Source organism: Hakea prostrata, chromosome 8 (genome assembly GCF_041222555.1).
Source record: "Hakea prostrata isolate BN-2017 chromosome 8, UWA_Hpros_2, whole genome shotgun sequence".
Lineage (NCBI taxonomy): Eukaryota > Viridiplantae > Streptophyta > Magnoliopsida > Proteales > Proteaceae > Hakea > Hakea prostrata.
In genome coordinates, this window is record NC_142607.1 from 6,353,936 (window position 1) to 6,371,372 (window position 17,437).

A 17,437-nucleotide genomic window follows, 5' to 3' on the forward strand; every position below is an offset into this window, starting at 1 on the left:
AAAGAAGAGAGGGGGTTGAACATTAACCCACAGTGCTTCTCACATAACATCCGAATGACACAAAATACAAAAAATTACCAGTGTCCTTGCTGTTTTTACTGTATCCTTTCTTGTATGAACAAAAACCATTGCTTGATAGCCTTGCTTCAATGAATCAGCGACCTGTTAAAATAAAATGTACCACATAAAAAACTGATAATTCGAAAATATAAATAAAACAATGCACAAGGGGAAAGACCTTATTATAGCATATTGTGTTGAGTAGCTGGTTACGAGCAGCAAAATTTTGCTCACTAATTCCGATATACTGTTGCGCAAGAGGTACTGGACGGTAGCTAGAATCGAAGAAGAAGAGTCCCGTTTCAGGATTCACCCTCAGAAATTGTGCTACCTGGAAATTAAATAGATTTACTACACCTTACAGAGGTCACACTCAAGGAAGAATAAAAAAAACTGATAACTACTTTAAACAGAGTGCAATACCATACTGATATACAAATTACTAAAGTACTAATACACTGTCCAGATGCATATCAATTTTATCATGAAAAGTGCCTTTTAGAGATGGGTGGTAATTTCTGAACAAAGCACAAAAAGTACATGGAGTTAAATAGTTAGGCTTGAGGAACATCAATGACATTAATTGGACACAACACAGCTAATCTTCACAATCCTGCTAACACACTTCAGCTGCTAACATTTTAACAATGAAAGAGATGAACGTTAAACACTACTAAAATGCATTACTCAGCTATAGCATTTTGATCTGCTGGTTCTGGCTTAGCTCCTCACTGAATGACAGGACTAGCTTGCTAAAGAGTTCAAAAGTGAGACAATATGAAATCAAAATCAAATGGTTTGCACTAAACACTAAACAGAGGCTCCCAAGCCAAGCATGCTCATTTAAAGGCTAAGCTAAGCATTAAGAGTGCATCGCAACATGGAAATCAATGTGACCCTGGGGGAGACCACCACAATGTTGGCAACTCAGACGCCATTTTACTCCATTTCAAACAGAATTTATGATCACACACAGCTAGTAAATGGGGACAGGCCAAGAGGCCCAGGACATGACAACACAGAGTTGTAGACGACTACCAGATATCAAGAATATAAACCATCTATATGTAAAACTTAGCCAATATATATATATGTATACTACACAGTAGTCGTGCAACGTTTACCCAATTGATTCAAAGAACAGTATATGTTGTGTCATTCAGGGTGGGTTGCAAATAAGAGGACATGCTTTCATTATTTCCTAATCCATGTAGAAACATAATGTAAGCAGCAATCCTCCCCCCAACCAAACCCAGCCTTTGGGCCCTAGCCCTAAACTGAAGTGGCACACCTAGTGGGCTGACCAAACCCTGCTAGAGGCATAATGGTCAATTTACCACTTCTTTTGCTGACTATTCTAGACCAGTCATTTGGTTTCATTTATGTGAGTCCAAATGTGATTTTACTTCTTTAATCGAGTTGGTAACCAGAGTCCTAGTTAGAGTGGAAGTCCCAAATGGAATCAATTATAAATTAAGATTCCTTTTGAATAATTAGCTTTTGTTATCCAAGTTGTTTTCTTTTATTAGTGGTGGTCATTTAATTGAGTTGAAACGGGGGATCCAAGTCTATAAAGGATTCCCTAATTGAGTCAAATTATGTTTCTGAGTTAGAGTGCAAGTCTTTCCCTCCATTTGCAAGGGTATAAATAAATAGCCCACCCAAATTCACTGCAAAAGAAGTTGAACTGAATACAATAATCTGAAATTTGAGAGAATTGAATCACAGTCTTCTTGAGAGGGCAATGGCAGATTTTAGGCACATCTTCTTCAAGTTCTTCAAGGTTCTTGCATCTCCTACAGCAGTTCAACAATCAGCACAGAAGTCCAGCCCGAAAGCAGTATGTTCAGGCCCTCCCCTACCTATTCCAACGGCTCCCTTCTCTTCCACAGCCCACAGCAGCCCTCCCCCTTCTGCCACTTTCTTGAGCAAACACCAACCCTCACCCACCCTTGCGGAAACCATAGGACTCACCCCCACCCTCCCCTCATACCCCGCAGCACCCCTCCCCCATCTCTTTCCCACTTTTCCCCTCTTAGATCTTGAGGAAGAAGTAAAACAGAAAAGAAAAGAAAGAAAATAAAGAAAGAAGAAAAAAAGAGAAGAAAGCAAAGAAAGATCTAGGAAGAAAAGGGCAAGATCCAAGAAACCTACCAAAGAAACAATCCTACCCCATAGAACCAACCAGTAGCCATAGTTTTAAATTTTGCAAAATTTCGCCAAGATTTCAGTGTTTCAGTCCACACCAAATGAAATGAGTGCCAAGATGAAGAACATTGTCACGCTCTCGTGAGTGACATGCCACTTTCCCCAATCTCTCTAAACATAGACTCTCCTTTTTTCTTATCAGAAATTTTGCTGGTGCAGTTGAATATTATCATTCATCTTAGCTTTGTGTAACATTGGCAACAAATGTCTGATTCAAACAAATATGAGCACAGGCCAGCCAACCAATTTCTCTAAATCAAATTTTTCCCAGAAGATTTATGAAGTTTGAATTATGTATTAACAGCTTAATAGTTTACAAAGTTGGGATGACCTGTTAACAGCTAAGATTCATGTAATCTGTATTTCAAATTGGAATTTGAACATTGGAGTGATGTATTAACGGTTCGACAAATTACAATCTAATGCATAAAGAGCCAAGTACGACTGTGACTTGCTGATCTATGATAAGGATGATCATTTTAGATTTTTTTTCATTTCTAATTGTTACTGAAGCATTACATCAATCAAATGTATGATTTGATTGCTTACAATACCAAATTGATTAATGTGCTTTTACTTTTAGTACCTCAGCATGTTAACAACCTATTGTCCAAAGAAAACATTTCTATTTTGACTATTTTTTACTACATCTGATAGTTCCATTGTATTCAATAGGCCTAAAATAGGCTGAGTACAAAGTTCCACACCGAACCACAACACCCACCAAGATGGCCAAGGAAGTTCCCAGCTTGAAAACTGTGCCAATCCAATGAGATCTCAGTCCAAATTGCTTTTTTTGGACAACCAAAGTTAGCCACCAGAACCTACTTCTCAGTCCATTATTTAAGCATTCTAAGATATAATCAATACAAATATGATAACATTAAAGAAGGATATGAGATATATGCCGATTATTCAATTCTTTTGAAAAAGCAATAGAAAAAGGCAAGAACAGATGCAACACTCAGGTATAAACACAAAAGGCAACAGAGTATCATCAATTTCTCCCATATGAAATATCAAGTAGCAGATCTGAATAGTAGAATGGCAAGAGAGCATGATGTATTAGTCATGTGCTAGGGACCTAAATCAATCACAGGCCTAACATCTGTCGTTCATCCACCCTTATTTCTTAAAAGCCCACAACAATAAAAACAGGGTTGTGTAGCCATTTCTTTGCAGTCTTTGGATGGAGTCCATTTAGGCCCAAACATGTCATGTGACCAAAAGAGGCTGGGGCCTATCTCTCAGTGAAATTTAGGCCCCAAGGAGAGGTGAGCAGAAAAAGGAAGAAGGTAGGGCATAGTATCATTAACTAAATAGCATCAAAGTCTTCTTAAATGTACAACTGAACAAAAATATCATACACAAGAAACGTGTAATGAAAAATAAAACCTCTAAATAATTGGGGAGAGTAGCTGACAGGCCAACAATGCGTAGCATAGTCTGAGTTGACTCAACCTGTTAACATCAAAAGCAGACAATCAGTATCTAAAAATAGCAGCTTGACAAATTTTGTAAAGTCTACAAACGTCCTTTCCTAGATGTGGTTAAATTCTGGCCAACTAGTGACCACTTTCTCAATATGGGGGATTAAAACATGGAGCAATTAAATGAGACCAGAAATTACTATCTATCTGAGATCCAACCCTTTTCCCAGCCCTTGTTTGTATACCAACTAGCAGCTCAACTGCAAGGTGCTGCTAAAAACTGACTCCTGACCAATAGATTTCAGGCTGCATTCAAAATTCATTAGTTTAGCTCATATCAGGTTTCAGTTCTGGTCATTTCAGAAGAATAACTTTTACTATAAGGCTGAAAATCTTAAGCCAATATCTCTACAGTTGTCTACCATAACTGCAGAAAACTGTTTCTCCATCAGCTTCTCTACTCAGTTCAGCCATCTTATTTTGCACTTTCCTTGTCCCATTAATGCTGGTTTAATGGCCAAGTCAGCTTTCATATTATTGGTATAACCACTTTTTGTTTGAGGTAGCCTGTTAGCCAGTCCAAATCTTACCTGCTCCCTTGGCACAATAACATAGCAAATTTTTTGCACTCTAACAAGAAATTCCCCCCCTTCAATGGCTTCCTACCTGCGGGAAAAATGAGTCTTTACTACAAGTTTCACTGTGAAGAAGTCAAAGCTTAAGCCATTGATGTGCCACCTGCAACCTAAAATTCCGGTCTAATTTGAACTTTTTTATTTTTAGCAAACGAAACAACTCGAACCGGTGAACCTCGAGTCGACATAACCGAATCGGAAAGTGAACCACCCAATACCCTAGATGGGAAAGTCATTACAGGTATGATTTGATTGTTTGAAAATTCAGTTTTTAATTTCTCGTGTTAAATCCGACATAGATTAAAATCATAAAATAATGATTCTGGAGCAAGCACCAACAACGATGCACTGGCCCGAATCAAAGAAGGGTATCGACATCTTGAACCCAAGAATACAATAATTGTGCAAAAATGATAATGAAGATAACCAAATTCATATTTCGGCCAAACACCAGTAACGCTTGTAGATTTCATACCTGGTAAAATTAGGCTAAACCAAAAACAAGGAAATGATCAGTACAATTTTCTGAACTCAAAGGTACCAATAGCAAGACCGCTAGGAAGGTCCTAGGTAAGAAATTAAGTGGGAAAATACATATGGCATGATCAAATACATTATATATATAAGGGAGTAACGATTAAAAGGGGTGGTGGGATAGAGGTGAGACACCGCCTCTCCCACCCACCTTCCATTTCACCACCATGCTCCACGAATGTGGATAGGTGGAAGATGAAGAGAGAGAGAGAGAGAGAGATGTGATGAGTAATACCAAACCTAATATAATAATATATGCTAATGATGAGGTATAAGTAAAATAATAGTAATTAGGAATATAACATCATAGAAATTCATTAAACTAAAGGATACATCAGCAATATAAATAGGAGTAAAGGGGAGAAGGGAAAGAATTTTAAACAAAAGGGTACTCGTTGGAGAGGAGAAAAAAGGAAAGAGGAAGGTTAAGGGTGGTTCTTAAACTCAGTTATGATCCTAAACACATCTTCTTTGGTTCTAATCAAGTCTTCAACCATAAGATTGTAAGGATACGTTGGTGAATTAATTGTAACCTCCATAGGATTATACGTACTAATATAAAGGAGGAAAAAGGGTAGGTTAATTAAGGTTTGCCATGAAGAGAACGCTGAAATTATGATAGGCCAAAGGCCATACATGCTTAATCATGTAGCAATAACTAGTATAAGAAAGCCTCAAAAATCTTGGCTAAAAAACCCTAAACAGCAAGGTGTGTAGACTCTGAGTATGTGATTCCGCTAAGTCGATCACACACACGGACCCTACAAGTGGATGACTGCCTCTCTTCCACCCTCATAGATTATCATCCTTTTTAAGGAAGTCCTACTAAATGGTGCATTCTTGGGAGCCTCATCCTCATCAGACATATCAACCCCAAACCTCTCAACAACTAATGTAAGACGTCAACCATAAGGAAGACTACCATCCCTTAGTTTAGTGCCTATAGCCACCATAAAAAGGGTGATAATGTTGGTAAAGTGAACTTTGGCGACTTGTGTAGAGACAATAGACGATGTAAGCATGCATGATAGACACATGATGAAGATGACTCCCTAATGGAAGAACATTCAACTGAACAATTCTTTCAAGGATCTTCGGGGTTATGAAGAGAGTGTCAAAATGGAGCTTTAGGTTAATGGTAATATAATAATACTAGTGAAGGATTTGAGGATTAAATAAAGAAAGAAGCAATGTTGAGAGCCCTCATAGGGTTTGATAACCCATATTTACTACCAATGCAAACAAATCATATCTTGAAGCTCAAAGATGAAGTGAGGGTGAAGGTGTAAAGAGGCAGTGTTCACATGTTGGGTCTAAGATAAAGTGAGAGTGACGGTGTAAGAGAAGCAGTGTTCACTTGTAGGGTCTATGTGTGTGTGATCAACTCAACGAAATTGCACACTCAGAGTCCGTACTCCCTGCTGTTTAGAGTCTTTTACCCAAGATGCTGAAGCATTCTTATACAGGTTATCACTACATGATTTAGCATGTATGGCCCTTGGCCTATCATAATTTCAGTGTTCTCTTCATGGTGAACCTTATAAATTAATCTACCCTTTTTCCTCCATTATATTAGTACATATAATCCTACATAGGTTACAATTAATTCACTCACATATCCTTACAATCTTATTGTTTAAGACTTGAATCAGAATCGGAGAAAATGTGTCTAGGATCATACCTGAGATTGGATGGACAGATATAAGCTCTTTTTGACTCCATGTGCTGCTCACTACATTGACTTAATGTTGAAGGACCTCGGAAAGGTCAAGCTTGTGAAGAAGACCATGGAGCAAGCCCGACAAGTTAGCACATTCATCTATAACCACACCTATGCATTAAGGATGATAGGAACAAGTGTCAGGGTGAGTTAGTGAGGCCAGGCATAACCAGATTTGCTACTAATTGGATACCACTGCAGAGCTTTGAGAGTAGGAAGACTGGCCTTAGGAGCATGTTTGCATCAGAGGAGTGGTTTAACTGGGAGGGTTCTTCATCAGTAGGAGGAAGGAGAGCCCAGTTGACCATACTCGATGAGACTTTCTAGCATAATGTGAGGATAGTGGTGAAGATGATTGAGCCTGTGGTGCATGTGTTGAGGATGGTAGATCAGCAGAGAAAACCTACTCTACCACACATATTTGCTACAGTAGAGAGGATGAAGCAGCAAGTTGCTCAGGTCCACCCACACGGCAACAAGAGAGTCCTCCAAATCATCAAACTTAGATGGCAGGCTGGTGACTTGTTAAGTCTAGTATTTAATTTAATTTTCATTATGTTATCACACTATTAAGCATTAACTATTCCCTTTTATTACATATTTTTTCTTACACAGTATACTATTTAAATCTCAAGTACCATTACAAGGACAATCTTGGGATGAGGCAAGATTTGATGGATGCCATCCAAACTGTAGTGGAGAAGTTGGAACCAGATCCATCTAAACAAGCAGTCATCCTTATGGAGGTGAGATAGTGATTTGAATCATTTGATATTCACAATTCATAGTTTTATAGTAAGTCATTAACCTAGTAACTAGTTATTTTTTTTCTCTTTATATATATTAGAAAAGGCATTTAGGGATGCCACTGGGAGCTTCGATTGTTCTGTGGCCGTATCAGGATAGGAATCCGCCCCAGGGGGTAAGTTCATTCATTTATTTCATTATATATTTTATTATTATATTTTATCTTTAATTTAGTTATTCAAGTATTAAAATGACTTGGAGTCTATGTTTGTTGCAGCTGAGTGGTGGACCGGTGGTTGCAATTTGGACGTGACTCACCCCACCTAAATGTGATTGCAAGCAAAGTGCTCTCCCAGACATGTTCTGCCACTGGTTGTGAGGGAAACTGGAGCACCTTCAGCCTCATTCACTCGAAGAGGCGCAACCGATTGGGTGTGAAGCATCTAGAGGACCTTGTCTACATACACTATAATATGAGACTGAGAGAGGATCATATTAGACAGGGATGGACAGAGAGAGTAACAATATTGAGTTGGCTGACATATTTGAAATGGGGGATGATGATAACCCAGTAGTTGACTAGATCAGAGACAGTGGAGAGCCAGTGCTGGATAAGGAGGGAGGTCATCCCAGAGAGACGATTGCATAGGAGATGGGGGCTAATGTGGAGGACTTCAAGGCCCAGGAGGGGAGTGCACATGTAGAGCCCGCCCGTCCCTTCTTGCCACACCCTAGTGCATCCACCCAAAGTGAGGATTTGATTGTCTGGTCCGACACTGAGGATGAGGTGACTCAAGCCTCCGGCGATGACGACAATGGTGGTGATGATGACGATGGCGGTGATGACAGAGGGGATGAGGAGGGTGTTGGACCTCATGATCAGGATTCAGCTGATCCTAGGGACAGACCACCACCACCATCATTAGTACATGAGAGTCGAGGGTGCGGAGGACGACCATCGAGATTCACAGGCGAGAGTAAGTTCACCCACGCGACACAAGATTCAAACCACACTGGAACTGCATCTCAAGGCCAAAATGTTTCATCTACATATTTGAGGAAGGGGAAGGGGAGACAGCACGGCTATAGCACAGAGGACACGCCATCATATGGGTCCTACCGTCCAGCCGATGCCGAGAGCTTGGTGGAATCTATGAGATCGATGAGCATTGATGATTCTAGAGACTCCTCCACCTCCAAAGGATCTGGATGGCATAGGCCTGCAGAGTCCTCATATGATACTGATGTGGAGACTATTGGTTCTACTAAGTTGACTTATGGTTATGGACCATATGGTGTGCCTCCTGGCTATCAGATTCAAGGTCAGGCCAGTCAACCACTAGTGGAGCCTTATGGTTATAGAGCAGCCTATGGAGCTTATGGTGTCCCTCCCACTGTCACCTATCGGAGTCAGCCACTGGGACCTTATTAGTATGGACCTTATCCTTCTCCTGACAACCAAAGGGCTCTTTTATTTGTTGAGCAGATCTTCCACTCTATGCCACAGCCACAAGGCCCACCACCACCAGTTCCTTGTTTGGAGATTCACAACTTCCCACCGTCAGGAAATCTTATGCATGTGGATGAGGCCACATACAGAGATGCAGTTGCTGACTACGTCCAAAACTATATGGAGCGAACATTATGGGAATTGTATTGTCATTTGAATGGGGTGCAGACGGAAGAGGGAGACATTGAATAGAATAAACTTATAATTAGTAACATTCTCACTTCTTCTCTTATGTACTATATCTTGGAAAGTTGGATGTTACATTTTCAGTGGTTTTTTTAGTAAACTAGTAGTTCTATCGTGTTTATTATGCTTGAAATAGGTAGTATGCAAGAATCCAAATCAATTTGAGTGCATATGAGGCCCGAAATTGAGGTTCCAAGAGTATGAGAAAAAGTGACCAATGTCAGTCGAAATTGAAACACGGAAATTTCGGCCTTTTGCAAGGTCGAAATTTCCATTTCGACCGAAATTTGTTCCTTACTTCTCAGAACCAGTCATCTACTACTATACTTGAATGATTGCTTTTTAGTGGTTTTTTGGGCAAACTACCAGTTCCATTGTATTTATTATGCTTTAAGTAGGTGAGAGGCAAGAAATTAGATGAAATGGAGGTCATATAAGTCCCGAAACCTAGGGTAGAAACTGTACTCAAAAAGTACCATGTTTTGACCGAAATTTCGACTGAAACTAGCCTCAAAACCAAAATTGTGATCCTTGATGTGTACACCAAGTAAACATACACTATCCTACACTAAGATTTCTATCAAGATCAAAGCAAACACCAGCTCCCCCTCACCAGTCACCATTGTAGAAGAAGACAAGTTCTAGTTTGAAGTACAAAGTGGTTTGTCACTAGATCAATTTTTCCCATAAACAGTATGCTAAAGCTACCATCTGTTACACCTGTGATCTGGTTCCCTTCCTCTTCTTCCACCTGGTTTGATTATTTGCCTTTCTTGTTTGTTCTTTACTTCACTGTTTCAATTTCGAGTTCTTGCCACCATTGCACTCGTGGTTGAAGAAAAGTGTGTTGATCCTATTTATTCCCTAATCTATTGAGTCTGAAGCTTCCTAGGGTGTTCATACATGAAAGTGGCAATAGTTATTGTACAATTTGTGGTTAGATTATACATTTATACCTACTGTGGTGAGAACCAGAGCCTCAAAACAGAAAAGAGTTTAGTTAGATGACCAAGACAGATTCCAGAAGATATTAATCAAGATTTGATTGCTGGATTGTATGTGGATGGGTTGAGTTGATTCAAGAACCCTAGGTGTTAATTACCTAGTCCCAAAAGCATAGTTGTCATAATGTCTAGTCACGAAAGTATCCCAAGGGGTGATAAAAACTAAGGTGACACCAGCTAGGCGACATTTGTGACACTGGATGCCTAGGGTCCAGCGTAGCACCTGGAAGCCTTGACAACTATGCCTAGAAGTTGAGTTTCACTGATCTTCATTGGAGAAAGTTCTCTCTTTAAAACAGATCCTGGATTTAGCCACTAGTTCTGTTCTGGAGGCTGAAAACTAACCCCTGGGCATTATTGGTTTCAATTCCTATTAATCACTGAGATTCAAGTATATCAATTTAACTCTTGAGTCTTTTGCATCTTTATCTAAACTTCAGTTCCTAGCCTACTCATGCTCAGTAATTTCTAAAACTCATTCCAAGTCCTCTTCTCTTTAACTTACATTGTAAATCCTCGAAAACCCAGGCTTAAACAATTTTGCCATTCTCCATTGTTTGAATTTTGTTGAAACAGGTGGCTCCAAAGTAAACATGAACATTGGAAATGAATGTAAATTCACAAGTATCAAAATAAGCCCTTCTGAAAGTGTATGTACATTCAAATGAACCCCACACCTATCACTCAGACAAAAATGTTAAATGTAAAATATGTACATACATCCATAAATGTTAACAAACATTACCATAAAGGGGCATGACCCGTGTACCATAGGGTGCACATGCTCACTGTTCCTCCCTTCTCTAGTTTTTTCTATTTCAGTTTGTTTCCTTTCCTTCTAGTTGCTTGGGCATCAAGTCTATTATAGGATAGTAAAAGACATTTGAAGATCTTGTCACCAGATTTGAGGATATTTGAAGATCTCTCTAATCTGAAAACTTTTTGAGTAGTTTCTATTTCAAAATATGATATACTGAAATTTACTTTCTTATTTGATGTAACTCGGTTTAAAAAGCATTCCTAGACTGAGATTGGATCTTTGACTATTAATAAAACTTATGCAAGGAGAGGTTCATGCGAACTCTCTCCCCTCTCTCCCCTCTTCTCATTCTCTTCTTCTTCTTCTACACTCTTCTCTCCACCATCGCTACTACTCTGATGTTTTTACAGTAAATTCTATTACAATAACTAATAAAATGAACAACTTCAAAATTTCCATGTTTGTAGTAACAAGGAAAAAAAGTTGACATAAAAGATCCTTTAACATAAAGCTCACCTGGCGGAGGGTCCGAGCAACCAGTGCCTCTATCACCGGCCCCCTATCATCATTCAACAGATGTACTTCATCAATAATCAAGAGTTTTACGAGCATCGACATTGACATATCACTGCTTTTCCGAGTGATCACATCCCATTTCTCTGGAGTTGTAACTATCATCTGAATGTGTACAGAAGAACGGTGAAGCCACTAAGAATTAGTTTTGCATGCACAGACAAGTGGAAACGAAAACCATGTAAAAATAAAGCCAATCAACCTGAGTCTCCTCAAGTTCTTTCCTAGAAAGTTGCATATCTCCAGTAAGCTCTCTCACAGACAAATTCAACGGAGATAAACGATGGCTAAATGTCGATGTGACCTCAGCAGCAAGTGCCTGAAGAGCAGATGAACAGAGATTAGTAGTTCCCTGGGCATGAACCTAATTTAAAATGGCTGATAAAAAATGTAAATGAGTTTACCTTCATAGGAGCAACATAGACTATTTTGAATTCATCTTTATGAAGAAACCCATCTTTGAAGTGCTGCGCAATCTGCATAATTTACACTTTTCGTTAGGACACCTTGATGTGTACTCAGTGAAAACAACTAAATTCACACTCTAAAAGAACTTACAACTGAATATTTTGACCAAAACAATCAGTACACTTTTAAAGTTTCAACAGCCAAATGGTCAAATTAGGTCCTCAAACAGTTAGGCAACCTACTTAAGGCCCCTAACCACAATGGAAACCTTACAATTTAGAAAAACACTCCAAAAATTGTAGGTTGGCTTCAAAGATACTCCCAAAATGAAAGCTTGGCTTCGAACCCCAGGATGGAAGTACATACTCTAATACGGTTTATTCCACACAATGTCTATCACAACAGCCCATGTAATTCAAATATAAAAAAACAACTTAACTATGCATTAGGAATGGGTAGCTTTAAAACTACAAACTACTAAATTAATCATATACTATATATGATTCATCACAAAGAGCCAAATACATTGTAGTCAATGGAAAAAGCATATGCCGTTATGCCAATCTACAGGCCAGGACTCCCAGTAGCACATCATGCTCCAGCCTTCAAACAACAACAACAACAACAATAAGCCTTGTCCCAACTAAATGGGGTCGGCTACATGGATTCTTGCCCTCCAATCAGTTCTGTTCGAGGCCATGCTAGATACAAGGCCTAAGCTATACATATCCTTTCTCACCACTTCTCCTAAGGTTATCTTAGGTCTACCCCTAGCTCTTCTAGTTCCTTCAATATGGATTATATCACTTCTCCGCACAGGAGCATTTATAGGTCTCCGTTGAACGTGGCCGTGCCACCTCAAACGACTTTCTCTAAGCTTATCACTTATGGGAGCAACTCCCAGCCCAACTCTAATATGATCGTTTCTTATCTTATCCATCCTAGTTTTGCCACTCATCCATCTTAGCATCCTCATTTCTGCTACACTGAGTTTATCTATATGATTCTTTTTAATAGCCCAACACTCTGCACCGTACATCATAGCTGGTCGAACAACGGTCCTATAAAATTTTTCCTTTAAGCTTTAATGGAATACGCCGATCACATAAGACCCCGGACGCACCTCTCCACTTCATCCACCCTATTTTAATTCTTTGGGAAACCTCATCTTCCAAATCACCTCTTTTACTTATGATTGAACCTAGGTACCTAAAACAATCACTTTGAGAAATCTCTTTATCGTCAAGTATCACCACCTCATCATCTGGCCGATCATGACTAAAGTTACAAACTAAATATTCTGTCTTCGATCTACTAAGTTTAAAGCCTTTTGATTCCAAAGCTATTCTCCATGATTCTAATTTGGTATTAATCCCCACTTGGGTCTCATCAATCAACACAATATCATCCGCAAAAAGCATACACCAGGGGACCTCATCTTGAATGTCTTTGGTTAATTCATCCATTACCCGTGCAAATAGATATGGGCTTAAAGTTGACCCTTGATGTAGCCCAACTGTTATCGGGAATTCATTACTTTGTCCCCCCACTGTTCTAACACTAGTCACCGAACCATCATACATATCCTTAACTATATCTATATATTTACTTGCAACACTTCTTTTCTCTAGTACTTGCCAAATTAACGCTCTAGGGACTCTATCATAAGCTTTTTCTAGGTCAATAAATACCATATGAAGATCTTTCCTACATTCTCTATACCTTTCCATAAGTCTCCTAATTAAGTAAATAGCCTCCGTTGTAGATCTTCCCGGCATAAACCCAAATTGGTTCTCCTGCAGTCGTAGTTAAGTGTCTCAAACGGGTTTCAATTATTCTCTCCCATAATTTCATCGTATGGCTCATCAATTTAATGCCCCTATAGTTATTACAACTTTGAATATCTCCTTTATTTTTGTAAATTGGAACCACAACACTTCTCCTCCAATCATCTGGCATTTTCCCTGTGCTCATAATCTTATTAAACAACTTAGTCAACCAAACTAGTCCATGGGTTCCTAAGCTCTTCCATACTTCAATTGGGATTTCATCAGGACCTTGTGTCTTGCCGAGTTTCATCCTCCTTAAAGCTTCTTTTACTTCGGACATCGAAATTCTACGTATATAAGTTCGGACCTTGGTGCCTTGGTGAAAAGTGTAATCGTCCGAAACATAAGTGCTTGAAGAATGCTCATTTAGTAAACTAGAGAAATAGGTTTCCCATCTTTTCTTAATATCCTCCTCACAAACTAATACTTTACCATCTCCATTTTTAATACATCTAACATGGTCAAGATCTCTACTCTTCCTATCCCTCATCTTAGCTATCTTATAAATAGATTTTTCCCCTTCCTTTGTGCCCAATTTATTATACAACTCTTCATATTTCCTTTCCCTTGCTTTTCCTGCAATTTTCTTAGCTTCATTTCTATCCAACCTATACCTATGAAGATCCTCAACATCTTTAGTTCTTTGCCATGCCTTAAAACTAGCTTTTTTATTCCTAATGGCAACTTGAATCTCACTATCCCACCACCACGTCTCTCTATAAGAATGAGTCTTTCCTTTTGATTCACCTAGAACATCTTTAGCCACCTTCTTAATACACATAGCCATCTCATTCCACATTGCATTGGTATCCCCTTTAAAATCCCATTTTCCTTGTTTGACTACTTCATTAATGAAGGATTTAGAGTACTCTCCTTTCAAATTCCACCATCTTATTTCGGGATAGTTTACCTTGGACCTTTTATGTGTTCTTGGGACTAAGCACATATCCAAGACCACAAGTCTATGTTGTGCGATTAAGCTTTCCCCGGTATCACCTTGCAATCCTTGCACAACAATCTATCAGTCCTTCTAGTTAGGAAGAAATCTATTTGGCTTCTATGCTGTCCACTTTTGAAAGTAATTAAATGTTCATCTCTCTTTTTGAAGTAAGTATTTAATATAGATAGATCAAAAGCAGTAGCAAAATCCAAAATTGAAATCCCCTCCTCATTCCTTTCTCCAAAACCATATCCTCCATGAACATTCTCATATCCTCTTTGATCTTTTCCAATATGTCCATTTAAATCACCCCCTATGATAATCTTTTCTCCTTGACGAATTCCTTGCATTAATCCATCCATACTTTCCCAAAATTCTAGCTTTAGACTTTCATCTAATCCTACTTGAGGTGCATATGCACAAATTATATTTATGCATTCTTTCTCCATTACAGACTTGATAGCAATAATCCTATCACCCACTCTTTTAACATCCACCACATCATTTTTTAAATCTTTATCCACTATTATACCCACTCCATTTTTATTTGTTTTATCCCCAGTATACCAAAGTTTAAAGTCATCCAACTCTTTGGCTTTTTTACCCCTCCATCTAGTCTCTTGGATGCAAGCTACATTAATCCTTCTTCTCCTCATAACATCAATCAATTCTAAGCTCTTACCAGTTAAAGATCCTATGTTCCAAGATGCCAATCTAATCCTACGCTTATGGACTAGCTTCTTTACCCGCACTCGTCCACGGCGCGGGAACCCTTGCCTACTTATCACCGCATCCGGGCGCCGATGCGACGCGTCGCTTACAGGGGACGCCCTAGCTAACCCTTGCCCACTTATCACTACACCCTGGCCATAGTGTAGCGCGTCGCTTCTTTTGTCGGGGAACGCCCTAGCATAGCTTTTATCATATAAGGTCGAATCCATGAAAAAAGGTTTGGCTAGATTTTTTCCGGTGCCGGCTGCCGACCTGACGCACCAACCCTCCTCCTTTACCCGGGCTTGGGACCGGCAGCAAAACACTGGCGGAGTTATGCTCCAGCCTTCAAAGCAGGTTCAAAACCACTAGACTGCCAGAAGGAAAAATCCCAATGCAGGGTTATGATGAGCAGGGGTGGAAAGTAGAGACCACTCGTTCCTTCAGTGCCCCTTAGTTCTTTGGTGTTAGAAGTGCAAAACTTATAGAAGAGAGAAGGGCTTTGACAGGGGTGCATGAAACTCTGCTTTGGATGGAGTATACGTTGAACATCAAGAAAAAAATAGCAGTGGCAAAACTGGCCCTATGTGCAATAATCCAACACCTATTGATGAAAAGAAATTATAGAAACATTTAGAATCATTGGCAGGTCAAAAGTGCAGATAGTGGCAGCAAAGATGGAAAATGTCAATATTCAAAGGGGTGCTACATATATATATATATATATATATATATATATATATATATATATATATTGCAGGAGAGTGCCCAATATTCAAAGGGGTGCTACTATATATATATATATATATATTGCAGGAGAGTGCCCAATCTTCTTATATTGCTGAAAAGTGAAACATAAGCCGGAGAGACAAGGTTCTTAGGGCATACTGACGTAAACCAAATTCTAGGGTTCAGTTTGTGGGGATGTTGCCCTAGATTTAGGCTCAATCCAGGATCATCTCTCTGGGGACCAGCAGTCTTCGAAGGCTGTATATGCTTGTAGTAGGAGATTTCTTAGAGGAATTAGGGTTTTAAGTGGGAAGGTAATGCCCTAGAAGGGTTCGGCCAGGCTTAGGATTGGGGAGTTCTGGTTTTAGGGTTTATTACTGTGCTGTAATTGCAATTTTCGACCTCCGAATGGGCTTGGGTTTGGTTCAAAAGGGTTTTAGGATTGAAGATGAAGGGAATTAGGGTTCAGCTGCTTCTGCAGTACAATTACAGGTTATATAGGTTTTGGTCTTAGGAATAGGGTTTTAAAGCTTTGTTGGGAAGGGGCTGTTGTTGGTATTTTGTAGTTTCAGGTTAAAATCTAATATGTTTAGGTCAGTCCTACTTGAATTAGGTTTGATTTGAAGAGTCCTACAGGGATTAGGACTCTTGGGGAGAAGTGCAGTTCAGACCCAGTGCGGTTGAGGGGATGGGGAAGCTAATCCTAAAAGAGTAAGGGGATGGGAGCTAGGGTTTGGAAGATATAAGTGCTCTAGGGTTAGGAGGTAAAATTCTGGTTTTCTGGGCTTCGGGGCTTACCAAGCTGCTTCAGGTTAGAGGAAAAGAAATGAAGAAGAAAGGCTGCAACTAAAAGGTTTAGGATTGGGAAAACTAGGGGACTAAGGGGTTGTATGGCAATAATTCTGGCACACTAACTCTGTGGCATTTGCCCATTTTGGCACAGAAATCACCAAAATCTTGTATAGTAAACCGGTCTGAAATTAGTGTGTTCGTTCAGCAAAAGTTTGCTGAACCGGGTGTTTGGCACACAAATTGGTTGTGCCCAAGAAGCTCCAAATTGGAGCTTCCAAGGCACAGTTCTCAGAGAATTATAATCTATCTCCTAATTACACATTTAATGTTTCATAAACGGTTTAGCCTCAAGTAGATTGAGATCTGAGACTTTCCCAAGATTTCCAGGAGTTTTTGAACAATAATTAGGAGATAGATTATAATTCTCTTTTGATTTACGGCTTGAATTTGGAATGATTTGATTTATTTTTATACATGCATAGCCCAACACAGTGAGCAGATTGAAGAGAATGAATTGAAATCTTGAGTTGCAAATTGTAAAGCTTTTGTCATGCAATCTTCTACCACTCTCTCTTATCTTCTTCTCCATGTGATAACCACTTTTCTCTTTTGCGTAATCTCTATGCTTCATTCTTCTTTTTCTTTTTCTGGTTTTCTATTT

At 39.3% G+C, this 17,437-nt stretch overlaps 1 protein-coding gene across 1 annotated transcript in view; it reads right to left on the reverse strand.

Annotated features, from left to right (window-relative positions):
- The window catches only part of LOC149006512 (U5 small nuclear ribonucleoprotein helicase), a 125,922-nt gene that overhangs the window by 96,885 nt on the left and 11,600 nt on the right, over positions 1–17,437 (reverse strand). Inside the window, 6 exon segments of the mRNA XM_089167578.1 lie at positions 79–162; positions 239–391; positions 3,664–3,729; positions 11,311–11,472; positions 11,570–11,686; positions 11,772–11,843. Coding sequence (XP_089023704.1) covers positions 79–162; positions 239–391; positions 3,664–3,729; positions 11,311–11,472; positions 11,570–11,686; positions 11,772–11,843 — 654 coding nt within the window.